Genomic DNA, 18,770 nt, shown 5'->3' with positions numbered 1-18,770 from the left:
TAATTAACTCTTGGTAATTTGATTTTGAATCCTTTCCTGGGCGAAACTTGTCACTTTTTATTTAATTGATTGTTTTATACTTTTTTGAAGGAACATAACTTACTTGAAGACTATTTAAAAAATAACATTGGCCAGCTTTTCTTTAATTACACAAACTTCAGTTTTAAGGCCAGTTTTCAGTATGGAACAGTGAATGTTAACTTGACGATTACATTTTGAACGTTTTGTACCCACAATCAGAAAGCGATTTTTTTTCTTTTATTCTGCGTTTGTCAGCTTCCTTGAAAGATAAACCCCAAGTCCCGGAACCATCAATAACCCACAGTGAAAACAGATAGGACTGTGGCATTGAAGGGGGACAGAAGGCATCGCCTTCCGATATTTTTCCTGAAGAAGGAAAAGTAAACCTTATTATGAACTAGGAAAGACCTGGATCAGAACACAGTTGTATGAAAAAAGCAGGACTAAACTCTTTTCAGCATTTTTTCTATTTGTACAGAAGCACAATCACCAAAACATTACGCAAATGAGCTGAACATGGAGAAACATGATTCACGCTATTTCTGATGAGTTGTCATAATAGGAAATAGAGACTAATATTTTTCTACATTTGAACTCTGACGGATGTGACTAAGTTTGAAGCAAAACCAGTCTGTTCCATCTTTTTTACACAAGTTACAAGTTTGTGCGAAATCAGTTTGCGTTCTCTGTTAAAACCTACATTAAGCAAGTACACCTATTTAGAAGCAATACATTCGTTTTACAGGCTTTACAATGATTCCATGGTCCATTTCGTAAATTTTTACTCTAGCGTAAAGTCTTTAGTTAATATGAACAGGACCAAATATATGCTTGCTATGTTTTAGTTCACAAGCACAAAAATATATTTCTCGTGCTATGTGCATTATTGCAAAGGGTTGGTAATGTGACTTTAGGAATGCCATGAAGCTGTGCTCATTACTGAGATGGCCTCACCATGATGATAAGTGAACTCATCGCTTGAGTCAAAGACGTGTAATGGTTGAATGCACAAGTCTGACCTTGATTTAACAGTTGTCTGTCCAGGATCTGACCTCTTCCAGTTAGCCACTGTGAAGGGCAGTCACTGCTCTGAGACTCTTAAGCGTGACCAGTATGGCGCTGCTCCTAATACAGATTATGTTACAGAATATCCCCAGCAGTCTTATTTCTATGTAGATTGTGGATGGCTGCAACCATGCTCATTTGAGTTGGTTGGAGTTGGGGTTGTAACGGACACAAATGTATAGAGGCAACAAACAAAGGGATAGCTAGAACTGCTGCTACAAGTACTTTTTATCCTCTAGAACTACATCTGGGTAGAGCTTGTGCTCTACCGTGTGTTCCAATGAAGAAGGGATCCAACAACATGCAAGTCAGTCCTTTATCGGCCCCAAAGAAGCACCTGATTCGTTCAACCACTCCCCCTGGCATGGGAATAGAAGCAACTCCTGATGCGTAATGGTTTGCTTGGACTTCATGTGTGGGGATCAGCTTGAGTCCCTGCGGTACAATGATCCTGTGAATCAGGTCTGGGCATACTTCCTTTTCTTAATTAGACTCAGTGAAATAATAAAGTGTGCTTAACATTCAATTCCATCTTTTTAGCTCCTTCTGTTTGCGCTAGTATAAAATGGGACCAATATTATACACATCAGACCTGACTCTGGCAGTGGAATGGAATTCTACATAAAGGATGTCCCCGTAAGATTCACTAACAAAAGCATTATCCTCTATCAAGTGTTTGGTGGCTCATTGAGCTTGTGGATCCATTTTTATTAAAATCATAGTACAGTCTTATGAACAGGGGGGCTCTAACTTTGTTATGGATTCTCTTAGTTCAGTTCTTAGAATACTATTTCCCAAATAATGCACCCAGTTTATATATGGGACTTTGATTTGGACAATAAATGAAATGAGCCATTTTAAGAAGCTCATTGTATGTAAATGTAGTTCCCCCAAGCTGCCCATTATTAACTTATACACACAAAGGTGCCGTCAGATCTTTAAGTATAATGCTGAAGCTAGTTTGACCTATAAATCGCTATTTGTGTTCTAGTGGCAGATGTGGCGCCTTCATCATGTTTATTGCACTCCTGATGAAATTCCAGCCTTTTCTACCAGAGCATTTCATATAAAGTGAAAATGGCCACTAGGCGGCACACTTAAATGAGGAATTACAGCACTGTTAAGCTGACAAATTGGAACTCCTGAATTTTTTCAATACCTGTCTAATGATTTGATATTGCACCTTAAAGCAATGGCCTTATTTTACGTGGAGATTAACACAAATGACCATACATCTCGGTGGCACATGGGTGGTCCAAAGCACATAATATGCTGGTGGGAAAGACTCTGAAACATGATGATTTGGACCATTCTACTTGTAAATTATAATAAACAGAGATCCTCGAAGGATGCTGCAAGTTGCAAGGAGTCCCACAATCATGTGAATGCACATGACTGTAGCTCAACTGCCTTTGTAATTTGATGGAACTTCAAAATGACTTGAAAAGTTCTCAGTATGAAAATCTGGAGGTATTTTATTTCTCATAATACACTATTCATGATATTGTATATATTGATAAAAAGAAATCTATAAAACGAAGCATATAAACTCTAAATGTGTACACCTTTCCAATCGGGTTTGCAAGTATTTACTATAAGTTTCCTTTGAGCCTGCACACACTATTTACCATAATGGATTGGTGTTCAAATAACATCTATTTGGTACGTCTGAAATTTTGAAGTCCAGCATGCAACATACAAATTGAAGTTATTAATTTCTACAGAGCTATTTATGAGATTAAACAGAGGGAAACCCTGTGTTACTTGTTCTTTTCCGTTTACACACTCAATTAGGTTATATTTAACCAAACTGTCTTATAAGTAGTGGGAAACAGAAAAAACACCCTTCACTATCACATCTTTCGTTTAAATTGTGATAGAACTGAAAACTGTAGTCCATGAGTGTCAGAAGCAAACATGTAATTTTAGGGAACAAAGAAGGGCCGCTGGGTCATTCATCTGTGCTGTTTTGCATTGCACATCTCATGATAATAGAAGTTGCCAGGGTTTCTTCTTTGTTCATGTTTAAACAATACTTAGGGCTTGCTTTAGAGTTTGGTGGAGGTGACGGATATCCCGTCTGCTGTATTACGATCCCTAAATAACCTATAGCGATCCTAATACGACGGATGAGATATCCGTCACTTTTGTGATAGAGTAACCCGTCTGCCAAACTCTAAATCACACCCTTAGTCTCATATTACTTTTGGCTTCTGAGAAAATTCAGGAGATCGTGGGCTCTATTCTAGCTGAGCAGGCATATTATGATGCACTAGCTACTTGTAATAACGTATTACAGGTGACCAGTGATTTCTATTTATTATTACAAGTGAGGTCTAACTTGCTTGTAATAAGGCAACAAATCACAGGCCTTTGTTGGGATTGCACTCCCCATGTAGTTTTGTATGTTATTGGAGTGATGACCTTGTTCATCTCTTGTGTATTTGTTCAAAATCTGCACAGACTTCTTATGTCTCATTCAGGAGGCGGCGCCCACTAATGCATGATAATGAATCCTAAAAGAGTTACCCACCTGGGGAATTATCTTGGTAGTATGACACGGTAGAGGAGGAACTAGGGCCTCACTCTAGAAGAATTTCCAAGGACATTAACTGGGGGGGTTTAACACCCTGTATCCCACTCCTGTTCACCCTTCTGCCATCTCCTTTCTCCATCAATGTTTAAGAGGACGAGTGCTGGGATTACCAGATACCAACTGTATTAAAAAAGATTTGTATATAGGTGTCTATCCCTTTCTCCTCTTTATTTCTTTAAAAAGCACATAGTAACCAGAGAAAGTTTTGAATCACAAATTCTAATTGAATAAGGACAATTGTTTTGTGAGTATGTTTTTAGGACCTACGTAATTCTAGCAGCCCAGTGGCAGCTTTTGTATACTACCGTGCATGGAATTCGCTTTTTACCTTGAGGTAATGTTTGTGTACATTTTTCTATATCAAAGCAAAATACATTTTGCCTGCAAATTGAATGTTTGTTTACTGTCTTCCATATTTCTTTAATCTGTGGTGCACATTGTTACACTTTTCAGTACCTAAATAATTAGATTATTTGCTTTCAGATATGATGACTCCCTCCGAGCAAACCACAATGCTCTTAAGAAAGTGTTGCTTTTGAAGCACATGTAGCTGTTGCTCTAGGCAATGCGAGCCAGCTGCCTTTCCACCGGAGAGCGCCCCAGAGGGTCGCTGACACCACTTGGCAATGCTGTTCAAAGGGATTATAAAAGAGAGTACGAATCTGTTCGAGCACGCCTGGCTTTGCTTTAGTTTTTAGGGCAGGCAAATGTTGTAGACACTTGCATACTTAAAAGAATCTTTTTCAAAAGTATATCATCTTAGCAATTGCTTTGAAATCTAAAAAAATGACGCATTCAGGAAATGTGAAAACTTCTTGGGGTGATTACATTGACATTTTTAAAGTGACCTGGTTAACGATGCTTCTGGGGTTCAGGCGGTGAAAGGAAGTGCTGTAGGTTGTCAGTTTTGTCTAGTACAGAAGCCTGCTTAAATGCATGCAAATTAAGTATACATTTATTTCAAAATACAACAGCAATTAGGAAAGCACAAATGAAGCACACTTTTTTGCAATTCTGAAGTGTGATGGAAACATTTAATGGGAACAAATCCGGACACTTTACTTGCTGCTGTAAAAATATTCTCTGAAACCTGCTGTCCACACATCATTGTTTGAGCACTATGTAGGTTTATCAGTAAAACTGCATGTCTATGCACACTCAGTGGCCATTTCAACAAAAGATGTGCTGTTTGTAAATGACAGTGTGCTACCTTACCAGTGATCCAAAATCGACAACTAGCTTCAACCCACACCCTTACTGCTCCCCTTCTGAATGGCCATGGCACATTAGCCACACAAGTTTTTTAAATCCTTGGAACTTCAGTGACATAACATTAACAGGAGCATCCCCACTCTGAAAAGTGTTCCAGCACCACTGGCCTCGGTATGAACCATTGCGTGTTTGTGATCAATTACAAAGCAGATTCTTCCAGGTCTAGGCTGCACTGAATTTGGCCTCAATATCACACATGATGTAATCTTCTATTTTGCTTGCCTACTCTATATATCATATTGCACTAAGGGGCCATTATGAGTCATTGTTTCTGGTCAGTATCTTCACCCCAGTTAACAATCGTTATGAATTTCCCGGTGCAGGTCCGGCTTTAAAGCTGTGCAACTGTTGTACCGCACCTGGAACTGAGCTGGGGGGCAGGGGTGTATGGGTGGTGGTGGGAAGGGCAGGAGGATCTATTATCTGTTTAGTAACTGTACGAACTACTTTGCAGAAGAGAGCACCACCTTCTTCAGACCACAGCAGCACAGTTTGCAGACCACATCATCTGGCGTAGTGTGTCTTAAATTTTAAGAGCCATGTATAATATGTTGCTTTCCATACGGCCTCACAGTGGGACACGTATTAAGGTCCAGGCCTTCCATTCGTTGCTCCTATATTGGTAATGCAACCTCCTAGCTTACACGTTCAGTGTCTGTTTATCATGCCGTTCTGTGTATGGTCTTAGCTCATACAATAATGACAGTTAATGGGTTTCCTGGGAGCATCAAGAGGTAGTGGACATAACACAATGAAAGTTGCCCTTATCATTCTTTACCCAGAGGCTGGAGGACGCACATCTTCCTACACTAGATGTAGCTTCCCTTCTTTCTTCAATGACATAGTTATGCCATCCAAGACGGCACGGTCTGCAATTGCACGGGAGCAATCCGTGGAGTAGCTGTGCACATTACAACTCTCATCTTTCATTCACAATCATCAACCAATATTTAAGCAATTTCTAATATGGAAGTGATATTCTGGCCTTAGCACCATCAAGAAGGCTAACAAGACCTTGGACTGTCACTTTGAGAAGCAAGAGCAGAATACCTTTAACATGTTTTGCAAAATGCGCAATAGAAATCTCACACATTGTTGCTTCAGTCTGCAATTACAACATATTCATTGTAGACACTACGGGCCATATGTACGTACACTTTTTCCCATAGACACAGCATGGGTAAAAACTTTTGCTACATCTGGCCCTATATTACAGAATAAACAGCTCACAAACTCTCCGGCCCTGTTGCATCTCCCCTGCTGACCCTCCTCCTGCTTTTTTTAAACAGTGGAGTTCTTCACTGCCCAGCACTTGTCTGATCAGTCAGTGAACAGGATGCTCTTTAACTTATCAACAGTATGAAATAATGTGGCTGTCAGTTGGAGACATAGACGTGTCTCTCCCCTACTTTTCAGTGTCTGTAAATCGGCTGCCTCTGCTGTTTCTTGAGGGCTTCAGAGGCAAGCTTTAGGTGGATTTACGAAATCTCCAAAATCTGACCAAAAAGGCCCATTAAAATACTGGTTAAAGCCGCCTGTGGCCTCATCAGGGATATAATCCTGTGTTTTTGTGTTAGGAAGTCACTAAGTGCTAAACTGAAGGGGACTTTTCCCTGCCTAATCGGGTGCGCAGCCGCCTAAATCTCACTAATCCTATCAGATCACTTAGATTTTTGAGCCAGGAAAACATACTTACTTTGAAGACACAAAAACACCTACAAATGAAGTGAATGATGTCTGTTTGTTTCTAACAAGATACCTACGAGGGTGGCATTGGGTGTGCTCAATGGAGATCCGAGAAGCGGCACCGCATTTGATCAGTGTTTACCTAATAGCAGTTTATACACCAGCAGGCTGCTTAATCCCTTCAAAAAATATTGAATGGCAGGCATCGCTGGACCGCTTACACTGTGCCTCCAGTCGGGAATGGATATGTCAGTGGGAGGGGAGCAGATCGTGAGCGTGCCTTCCACAACATCTGATCTCGATCAATAAGTTAACTGCCAGCGGTGTTCAATGTATGAATTCTAAAATATTCTAAGATGTTTCTTATTTCTGAATCAATCCACCTATGCCTGTTCACAAACGTCCTTTTATTGACAGATCACACATTCCCTATCCTTGGGCCCAATTTTTAGCTTCTCGCACAAGCCATGCCATCGGCTGGTTGCACAGGCCAATGCTCAGAGGCCCTGTCATTTCATTGGCTGCTGACCTGGGCCTATCATTGGCTGCACACCCAAGCCCTCTCATTAGTTGCCGACAATGACTATTCACTGGCATGACGTACGTCTGGCTACTGACAAAAGTCATTTGTTGCCCACTCACACATACCCTTGTACTGCCTGCTCATACCACACAAACTGTAAATGACATGCAAGGAGAATTTTGTTCTGAATTTGTACTCTAATTTTCAGATCTTTTTTCTCTACGTATAGAATTATGTCACTGAGTGTCATTTGTTTTGTAATCCCGTGATTCGAGATGAATTTACATGTACAGTGAAGATGCCACGTTATATAAAGTATATAACAGATTGGGTTAAAGTTGTGCATGAGATGCATTTTAACAGAAGCACTGTTAATGAACGTGTTAGTTTCCAAGTAACACGAGATTTAAAATGAATCCTCTTTATTGATTCACACTATTTCAATGTCTCCTCCCACCAGAAGGAAATAAGGAGCCTTATGTATATTGTTTATCTAGATAAAGAGGGGCAGTGCATTTCCATGCCCTCCTCTTGCATCGGCCATCATGTCATGTCTGCCTGTTTAACCCGTGCCCGTCATTCCGCTGTAAAATGTTAAACTGAGTACAACACAGACAAGTGAATAGTGAGCCCATTGCTAGAGGGGTAGCTTCCACTGGTGCAGCAGGTGCAGTGGTACTGAGGCACAGAGGGAACAATGAATCCTGATTTATGCTGTACTTTATAGCCAGGGCCACTGGAATTATGCTATTGTGTGGCAGCGCACATTTTCGCATAATTATAGATTTGCTACATTTGTCAAATAATCCATCATCTGCCGCATAATCTGCTGACTTTAACAAGAACAAAAAATGATTTCTAGCTCATACGGTTTCAAAGCTACTAAAAATGCAGCAACACGTGCTGCTGCGCAGTGGAAGGCCCTTTGCAAAGCCGAACTAGTGGCCTTTCTATCACTTATTGCTATATTTTGATGTTAAACTGATGCTAATAGGGTGCAACCAATGTCCATACACTGCTACCACGTTTAAAAATTCAGAAATAGTGACGTTATATTATTACAAAATGTGCCGGGTTATGCCGCATAATTTGACTTTTGTTGCCGCAAACTTACTCAAACCTACCACATAATTTGTCTCTCTCCTGCCGCATGATTCCAGTAGCCTTTTATATAATTCACACAGCAGTCAGGTGGATCATTTCGTTCCTTGCACTATGGCCTATGGTACACTGACTATGTTACTGCTCAATGCCACACATAGAACATACAGGTTTGTAAAATCATACAATTCGTCATGAAAATGTTTTACTTGCTTTTAGGCATCTGAACAGAATGCTACACACTACCTCTGTTGTGGGCGAGTAAAATACATTTCACTCTCAAAAATGAACCGAAATAATGCATGCCCACGTGCGGTCTTGACCTGAAAGTTAAGCCTACACACAAGTTGGGGCAGACAACATCTTTTAACTTTGACTGCTATGTGTTAAAAGTGCTGGTATCTTGTTTCAAACATACTCAAAATACCATTCTGAAGGATGCTTTTGAGCTGTCAATTTGCGGTACCATTTTGTCACTGATACAAAATAGGCTACACTTTAACCTTCCTAACGGGGTCCTTTCACCAATATGTGACATTGATCTGTCAACATCGTAGTATGAGCCACATTTCCGAATTCATTTTTATATCAGACTGTGGAAGTTTCATTTCAGCAGATGCAGCATTCAGCCTTGGTTCAAGGAGGCAAATGAAACTATAATTTAAATAACAATCCACAAGTATTACCTTTGGAACAAAATGATCTTGTGTTTGGAAGACCGTCTTTTGTGTGAAACATAGTAAACAGCTCATTGGAAGAAAGGTCAGTAAGGGGCAGATCTGCAAAAAAATAGGGCAACGCAGAGCAGGAACTAAAGATGAAGCATTACCCTGGCCACAGGGAGCAGCGCATAGACATATCTCCTAAATATGGGCTGCTACGGCTCCATTCCCTATGCTGGCGCAAAAAACAGGCTGCCTAGCACCACACACCTCTGCACCACAGTTTATTCTGCAAATATAGGTTTTGTACAGAAAGGAATGCTTCCAGTACAAAATCATATGCCTGGATATTTGTTTAAATCATTTCACACATTAGATTGCATGCTGTGCAGTGTAGCATGCCCGCGATGTGTGAAATATAAGGAGAAACAAAACATTTCTCCTACTTTGTGCTTGACTCTAGGAGGCCTTTTTGATGCAAAGCCCGGTTTAACAATGTTAGTAGATAGGACTTTGTGTAAAAAATCAAGAGTGGTTGCTCTCGGATGCCTAAGTATGACCCATAGAGCGCCCCCTTAATGCAAAGTGGTGCAAAGCAGCCCAATGGTGGATTGACCAGTAGAATGGAAAGTCTAATCCCGGGGGTATCTGGCTGGCCAGTTAGAGATAAACAATCATTATTCGGACCCTGACACCAGATGGAAGTCATCAAAACTGAAGAGAGACCAAATGGAATCTCTGGCATTGAGATTTCCTCCCAGGATGACAGTCACTTCCTGAGAGTAGAATGGGATCAGACATTCTTCATATCACGGAAAAGGTCCAGTCCTCCATTTGCGGAAGAGCTAGCACCAGGGACAGGTTGGACATTTCAAATATTTACTCTTGTAGTAAAATAAAACACAAGTTCATTGGGGCATGGTGCCCCCTCAGGTTTTCTATCGCCCGAAATTATCTGGAATAGAAACCTCTTTTCCTGAAAGAAGCAGTCATAGGCCCTTTATTCACCATGAAATCATCTCTTGTAGAGGGGAGAAGGAACGTATGAATGTATGTATGTATGTATGTGTTATTTGCATAGAGTGAACCTATGTTAAAGGCAGGGTAGCGCTGAACAGGGTCAAAAACAAATTTATAGACAATTAGTGCTGAGGGGTGGTAGATCTGATCTGAGAGCGGAATGAGTAGGATGAAGGAAGTCTTAAGATTCATTTCAAGAAGTGCAGGTTTTTAGGTAGTCTATCACCACCAATCACCTAAGTAGTCAGACTTGGCGATCGCAGGCAGCCAAGGGGCCCTGGTAGTTCCTGGTTCTCTCTTTGCCTGACCATTGCATGCATTGGAATGCTATTTCTTTTACAGCTGCTTTTTATGGGTTCATTTGATGTCTCCGACCTGGGAGAATTGCCTTAAGCAAGCAAGCAGCTCTCCCATTCGACTCACTCTGCACTTTACCTAGATCAGCACAGAACGGGATGCTCACCTGGCCTTAAAATCTGGCAAGCAGAAGCCAGAAACCAAGCAAACTTTGGTGTAGAGCCAGTTTAGCTGCATAAAACTGCTCTCTATAATCAAGCAAAGAAAGAGTGAATAGTTAGGTAACCAGTAGAGTTGTGTGGCTTACTTACAACACCAGAACACCTCAGAAAGCAGCCCTTTTTGTGCTAGATTCGAAAATTATGTGTGAGCTTATGCACTGGCCAGATTAAGACATTTTGAAGGTCATTGTCGTTTACAGGACAAAAAGGAACGCATACAAGGCCAAATTACTTCAGTGATGCAAATCCATTACCGCGAGAAAAAAAAAGATTTTTACTGTAAGAAGAGTTATGCAATCAAATTGGGGTTTGCATACATTCTCTAGCCATTTACTGTTAACACATATTTGTGCTGGGTTTCTTTTAGTGGTAGATGGAATTGTTAGGTAATAATGTTTGACTAAAATAATGTTGTGTGAGCAAGTTACAATTTTCCTACCAGATGTCAGAGAAAAAAATATTTATTTTCATGTTTGAAACAGTAATTGATAATGCTGCATGTGTTTTCTTACTTTTAAATCAAAATAATATATTCCCAGAAAGGTGCAATCATTCCTTCAGACCACCCACCCTCTACAAATTAGGAGATAATTGATAATGGCCCGTTTGGATTATTGCAATATCATATATTGAGGGTGCTGAGGCCAATTCTGATGCTGCTCTCATGCTGCAATCAGCATGAGAGCAGCATTACGATTGGTCGCAGGGTAGTCTTTGAGCCTGTGCCTGCAGTGGAGCCAGAAGAGTGGCGATGCAGCGTGCATTGAGGTAAGTGTTTTTTTGTTGTGTTTTTGTTTTGTAATCCTCCCCACCCCCCTACCCGCCACTTTGCCCCTACACCAGCTGCAACTGCTACCAAAGACCCCAGAATTGCCTCTTGGTGTGCTAGCCTTCATACACAACTGCTTTGCTCTGTGTGAGGCTGATGTCACAGACATAGGTCAAGTATGGGCCATTATATGCGGGGAAATAGAATTTGGAGAAAGTGGGGCTAAATGATCCCACTTTTTTCTGATCCTGATGGTAGTTTCCTTCTACAATGGGCAGTTTCAGGCACTTGATTGCAGAGTCTGGAGTCTCAAAAGGATTGACCTCTGTTTTTTATTGGCACTAGTCCTCATCACGTTAATACCCTGAAATCCCTACCAGCTATCCTCACCCTGATTTAGGTCGACATTACAATTAATTCGTGCACGGGGTTCAGTGATTTCTCTCTCTTTGTAATGTGAACAACTAAGGAAATCTGTCTTCGGCAAGGACGCCCCTCAACAGTACTTACCTCGCCTTTGCTTTCCAAACATCATCTTGGTGTGAGGGTTCCGCGCATCGAAGCTGTGATGGCGGCCACGTCATTCTCAGAGGACTAGAAGCTCAAAAAGTGGGCTATCTATAGCTTCCCCATTTGTTGATGAATTATCTCTTTCATCTTCTGACCGTTAATTACCTCATTTGTGCTGCCATTGCAGATCCCATTACCTTCATCAACCTTCATGCAAACTCGAACCAGTGAACAGTTAATCATCATTAAGAAATGTTGGCACCTCATGGCACTCCCACTACAACATATTACCACTTTCAGGCCTTAGTACTGCTGTCACACTCGCCTTCAACATGGACAACAACATTCTAATATTCTAATATTATAATAATATTTAAAAATATTGTAATATTACCATGCTGCTAAAAATTAATTCAACATAAGCCACAAAAATGTAAATACAGTTTAAGAATTATTAAAGTGAAGGATTAAGGTGAACAACAATTAATTAACTGTTTTGCAACAAAAAAAGTACAGCAGTTTTCTGGAAAAGCGGATGACGTAGATTACCCATTGTGCATATCGTGAGAACTGGACCCATCGCCTATACTTCCATACACTGAGCACGAGTTTTCAGAGATTACCCTACAACCATTTGGCCTCTTGCTGGTCTGCATAGTGCGTCTGCACCTGCTGCAGGGTGTTGTGGTGCATGAGGTTCTTTAAAGGTTCAAGCACAAATATTGAACATTTTTTCTTTGACTAAATGTATTTTGCATCTGAATCGCCTTGCACACACCCTGCGCTAATACTGTGTATGTCTCCTCCTAATGCGTCACACTTATACATGACTGTCCTGCCGCTCAGATCGAAACCTAGCTTTAAACATCGCTTGACTGCAGTATAAGTCCGTGGTGTGCAAAATAATGTGGCTCCACTGCAGACTGTGTTGACAGATTGTAAAAAGTTTACTTAGGTGGGCTAGGTGAGGTACCTGGGCTGCTAGCTGTGAGTTACACCCCTGATCAAAGTTGTCACACAAATGTCAGAAGCTTTTGTGGGACTCAGGTCACAAAAGTGATGGTTGGCCCTTCTTTAGTTTTATGTTTACACCCAGTGTCACCTAACGTTACCTACTGTATCGAAAATATGGTAATAGAAAACACTGACTTCTTGAAATATGAATATGAATTCAACAATGCTCCGATTTAAAAGATTATGGCCCTCATTCTGATTCTGGCGGGCGGCGGAGGCCGCCCGCCAGAATTCCGCCCTCCAAAATACCGCGCCGCGGTCAAAAGACCGCGGCGGGTATTTCAAGTTTTCCCCTGGGCTGGCGGGCGGCTGCCAAAAGGCCGCCCGCCAGCCCAGGGGAAAACGACCTTCCCACGAGGATGCCGGCTCGTAATCGAGCCGACGGAGTGGGAAGGTGCGACGGGTGCATTTGCACCCGTCGCGTATTTCACTGTCTGCCAAGCAGACAGTGAAATACTTGTAGGGGCCCTCTTACGGGGGCCCCTGCAGTGCCCATGCCATTGGCATGGGCACTGCAGGGGCCCCCAGGGGCCCCGCGACTCCCCCTCCCGCCATCCGGTTCCCGGCGGGAGAACCGCCAGGAACTGGATGGCGGGAGGGGGAGTCGGAATCCCCAAGCCGGCGCAGCAAGCTGCGCCGGCTTGGAGGATTCCTGGGGGCAGCGGGAAACCGGCGGGAGACCGCCGGTTTCCCTTTACTGACCGCGGCTAAGCCGCCGCGGTCAGAATGCCCCGCGGGGCACCGCCGGCCTGTCGGCGGTGCCAACGCATCCCGCGGCCCTGGCGGTTCTATACCGCCAGGGTCGTAATGAGGGCCTATGTATTCCAAACAATAACCAAGAAAATGTTTCTTCATAAAAACACTATATAGCGGCACAGTGGGTGATCGTGAAAAAAACGTGCTTAGTGCTGTCTTATCAGTGATACTCACATGCGACAATAGGGATCAAAAGTATATGCCTAAAAACAAAAATAGCATGGCCTGTCTTGGTTAATTTAGATAAGAGTCCGTGATTTCAGTCAAGGTTTCGATCCGTAAGGAGATAACAAGATCATCAATCATTTTTGATTCTGGTCATCTACTATGACTTTTTTTGCATGAGGTTCATGTTTCCCCTTTTCTATTTTCTTTTGGCCATTTTTACTGTGAGTACCCTTCTATATATGCTTTTCATGCCTTACACAGCGTTTCTTTGTTTCCTTACCATCTCTTTCTTTTCTTTATTTCAGAATGATTCTCTGGCTCGGTTATATCTAGATTAGTGATGATGATCCCTTTATCCCCTTACAGATCGAAATATCAACTGAAATCGAGGGCCATTATCTAAACTGTTGATTAGCCAATAAGGTGCAGTGCTATTCTTGTTTTGAGATATGCTCTTTTGATCACTATTGTCACATGTGTGTCACCGATGAGAGAGCCCCAACCATTTTATTCCACTCATTTTATTCCACTGGCAGATGGGATACACTCATGCGTGTATCCCATCTGCCAAACTTCAAGTAAGGTCATAAGCCTGCTTTTGTGCTAAATACATTTAGTAGTGGCAGTGTAATGCCCTCAAAAGACCTGCTGCTTTCTTGTGATGGCTCTGGGTTGCCTAACCCTGCTTTGACCACATATCTCACCTTCAGTCCCTGCAGTCCTTCTCCTGGAAGCCCACGCTCTCCCTGAATGCCCTGTTGTCCTGGAGGTCCCTGTAAATCACAAGAAATAAATTTCAAAATTAGGAAAGGTACGTTGATGATGAAATTCTTCATGTTGGCACTGTACTGTAAAGAGTATAGCCTGCAGTGAACTTGCTTATTTGTAGAAAATAAGGTCTTTGGTTTGACAGTTCAAATAACATTGCTTGTGTCTCCTTAAAATGGTCACACTTTCCAATATTAATCATTAACACAGAATGTTGTCACTAACCTTTGAATGTGTTCTCTGTGACATGACAGAAGTGTACAAACTCATTCACCACTTCCTCCACCAATAAGTGGAGAAATATCCTAGGAGACCTGAAAAGAGAACTCCTTATTTCCATATGGATAGAAGGCTGGTAAATAAAAATGAAGGCTTTATCGAAACTGTGAAATACATGTGGGCTATAAAATAAAATAAGTTTCCAATTATCAATCAATCAATCAATCAATCAAAAGATTTATAAAGCGCGCTATGTACCCGTTAGGGTTTCGAGGCGCTGGGGGGGGGGTGCTGCTAACGTTCGAAGAGCCATGTCTTGAGGAGTCTCCTGAAGGTGAGGAGGTCCTGGGTCTGGCGAAGAGAGGTGGGGAGAGAGTTCCAGGTCTTGGCGGCGAGGTAGGAGAAGGATCTGCCGCCAGAGGTCTTGCGCTGGATTCGGGGGACGATGGCGAGGGCGAGGTTGGCAGAGCGTAGTTGACGTGAGGGAACGTAGAAGTTGAGTCTGGAGTTCAGGTAGGTGTGTACGGTGTTGTGAAGTGCCTTGTGTGCGTGGGTGAGGAGTTTAAAGGTGATCCTCTTTTCCACGGGGAGCCAGTGGAGGTTCTTCAGGTGGGGGGAGATGTGACCTCGGCGGGGTACGTCGAGGATCAGGCGGGCGGCTGCGTTCTGGATGCGTTGGAGTCGTTTGATGTCTTTCGTTGGGATGCCTGTGTAGAGTGCGTTGCCGTAGTCGAGTCTGCTACTGACGAGGGCTTGGGTCACCGTCTTTCTGGTTCCTATTGGAATCCACTTGAAAATCCTGCGGAGCATGCGGAGGGTGTTGAAACAGGAAGAGGAGACAGCGTTGACCTGTTTGGACATGGTGAGAGCGGAGCCGAGGATGAAGCCCAGGTTTCGTGCGTGGCTTGCAGGGGTGGGTGGCGGGCCGAGGGCGGTGGGCCACCAGGAGTCGTTCCAGGCCGAGGGGGTGCGCCGAGGATGAGGACTTCCGTCTTGTCGGAGTTGAGTTTCAGGCGGCTGTTGCTCATCCACCCGGCGATGGATTTCAGTCCCTCGTGGAGGTTGGTTTTGGCGGTGAGAGGATCTTTGGTCAGGGAGAGGACGAGTTGGGTGTCGTTGGCGTAGGAGATGATGCTGAGGTTGTGTTGGCGGGCCAGTTGTGCGAGGGGGCCATGTAGACGTTGAACAACGTTGGGCTGAGTGAGGAGCCTTGGGGGACGCCGCAGATGAGGTTGGTGGCTTTGGAGCGGAAGGGTGAGAGTCGGACTCTCTGAGTTCTGTCGGAGAGAAAGGATGAGATCCAGTTGAGGGCTTTGTCTTGGATGCCGGCCTCGTGGAGACGGTTTAGTAGGGTGCAGTGGCAGACTGTATTGAAAGCGGCTGATAGGTCTAAGAGGATCAGGGCTGAGGTTTCGCTGTTGTCCATTTGTTGTCTGATGTCATCTGTGGCGGCGAGGAGTGCGGTCTCAGTGCTGTGGTTTCGTCTGAAACCAGATTGAGAGGGGTCTAGGATGGCGTTGTCTTCTAGGAAGTGGGCGAGTTGTGCGTTGACGATCTTCTCGATGACTTTCGCTGGGAAAGGGAGGAGGGAGATCGGACGGAAGTTTTTGAGATTGTTGAGGTCAGCCTTGGGTTTCTTGAGGAGGGGTTGGATTTCTGCGTGCTTCCAGCTGTCCGGGAAAGTAGCGGTGTCGTAGGAGAGGTTGATGATCTTGCGGAGTTTGGGGGCGATGGTGGCGTCGGCTTTGTTGAACACGTGATGTGGGCAGGGGTCAGCGGGGGATCCTGAGTGAATGGAGTTCATGGTTTTTCGTGTTTCGGCGTCATCTACTTGAGTCCAGGTGGTGATGCGGTAGGCGTGGGAGGAGTTGCTGGGGGTGGGGTCCGGCGGAGGTGAGGTGTTGAAGCTGTCGTGGATGGTTGCGATTTTCTGGTAGAAGAAGGTGGAGAGCTCGTCGCAGAGTTCCTGGGAAGGAGGGACGTCGTTGACGTTGGCGTTGGGGTTGGAAAGTTCCTTCATGATGCATAAGAGTTCTTTGCAGTCGTGAGCGTTGTTATTGAGGCGTTCTGTGAAGTGGGAGCGCTTGGCGAGTCGGATCAGTTGGTGGTGTCTGCGCAATTACGTTTTGTAATAAAAATAGAATGGTCAGCACACACAATAATTGAGTAATATTGATTGATACTTGGTGGGAGCTGTCAGGTTTCACAAGTCCTTGCATGAGCAAGCTCATACAAACCACGTTTTTGCTTTGCGTTGTGGGACTTGTAGACATGATTTCAAAATATCTGTCCGGATGAGCCAGTCATGCCTGGACCTGGGAAACTTGACAGCTCTACTTGGTGTGTTCTGGATCCCTGGGCAGAGCAAAACAGCCCTAACAATCTTGTATAGTACACATACAGGAGCTCACATCCCAGCGTTAACAATGAGGGATATATGTGGCTGAGCTTGAGGCCCACGCTGTCTCAATGTCAACTAAGCTTTAGGTTGCCAAAAACGTAACTTTGTTTATGCCTCAAGATGCTTGGTAGCTTTCTGTTAATGGACTATGAGGCCCCAAGAGTAACTTGCATATCTGAGGGTGAAGACTTCTAGCCAAGAGCTCCTCTAGGCAAACACATCATCTTTGTGTACATTTGTGGGACTCGTGATGCCAGGGCTGCCAAATCAAACACTCTTCGGGCCAAAAAAAATATATTCGGATCTTAAAAGGCTAAGAGGGAAGTTCTCGTCAGTTTAACCAGCAAATCACCCACTCTTATATCAATACCTACTTTCTAGCAGGTTAAGATAAATAAAATGTTAAGAGTGGTAAAGCTGGATGGTAAAATGGGAGTATGTCCACCCTGGAAAACAATGCATTTCGAAGATCAAACAGAACTAATGAAAGTGTCAGTCTGAAAAGCTGACAGTTTACTAAATCAATTGAATTATTTTTACAAGGCCCTTAAAGAGGGGTTGGGATATTTTCCCGGTACCCCCTGTAAATTGGGAACGTTCTTGTAGGTGATTGGCCCTTCTACCAATGTGTGTTCTAAAATAAGGAACATCTATGCAGCTGCCTAGTGTCCACCACCAAAATGGTATTTTATCTTGGGTGGCAAAACTCCTTGCACCAGCCATGTCGTCATCTCTTTTCACATTATGTCATCCTATGTGGTTTTCCTGAATCAACAAACCCGGATCCTTATTTAGGCAATGGCAGACTATCAGCTTGACCACCCCAGGTGGGGCAGAGGTCATGACACTGGTGGAGAAATGTCTGTCACATTTGGACATGTCCGCCTGCGAGGTGCGAATGTCTATGCTGTGAAGAGACACAGCATAGACATTCCACAGAACCACAGAAGCTATATTCACAGCATTGAAGAATTGGAAAACAGGTGCCACGTATAAAGTGTCTCCTCAGGAAACATTTTTGTTCAATGAAAATAAACCATCAAAGTGTGATCTTATTATTTCTGAACAAAAAGTAAACAGCTCAACACCCAGGAAGAATTTTCTTGAGTGTGGGGGCATTTGAAATTTCCCTTGTCCATTTGTGCCATGCCTCAATGGCAGATAAATGCCTGGAAAATGAGTGATAGCCCCTCGCTCAATGGGGCCGTCCCTGTGGCTAAGTGGTCCTGTGACAGGCGGACCGCTGGGGCATGGGTTAGTATCAGCTGAGCCAGTGGAGGATGTGCCAGAGTTATCCCTGTGATACCCCAGACTTTAAATAGAACGCAGTGTCCTAACATAGAATTTGATGGGAGACCCACTGGTTCATTCTGTTCAACCCTTAATGAAGCCCTCTATCCTATGCTCCCCCGCTCCAGATTTGTGAGGGAAGAACTTATTCAGCTCACTAGAAGACATTTCATATTTCTTTGAATGGTCACTTCCAGCCTCACTAGGCCTTCTTCTACAAGAAGAGGGATGCAAAATTGCTCTGTGAACTACGACGAATATTCTTCTCAACTGTTTAGGCTATTCATTACCAAGATAGTGTTTGGTGTCCCTTGTTAACTATTTGATAGAGTGAATTATTTTGGGTAACACATCACAGTCGCCCTTTAGTTCTCCTTGAGCATTCCAGCCTAAGGTGTGTCCCAGACAAAG

The 18,770-nt window shown here is 43.4% G+C and overlaps 1 protein-coding gene across 1 annotated transcript in view; it reads right to left on the bottom strand.

The window, feature by feature from the left end:
• The window catches only part of LOC138285403 (collagen alpha-1(XXVIII) chain-like), a 196,383-nt gene that overhangs the window by 90,515 nt on the left and 87,098 nt on the right, over positions 1-18,770 (bottom strand). The window contains exon 14 of the mRNA XM_069225287.1: positions 14,386-14,454. Coding sequence (XP_069081388.1) covers positions 14,386-14,454 — 69 coding nt within the window. The remainder of the gene's footprint in view (positions 1-14,385; positions 14,455-18,770) is intronic.

The sequence above is a fragment of the Pleurodeles waltl genome, chromosome 3_1 (assembly GCF_031143425.1).
Source record: "Pleurodeles waltl isolate 20211129_DDA chromosome 3_1, aPleWal1.hap1.20221129, whole genome shotgun sequence".
NCBI classification, from domain to species: Eukaryota; Metazoa; Chordata; class Amphibia; order Caudata; family Salamandridae; genus Pleurodeles; species Pleurodeles waltl.
This window is presented reverse-complemented; position numbering and strand designations above follow the sequence as displayed.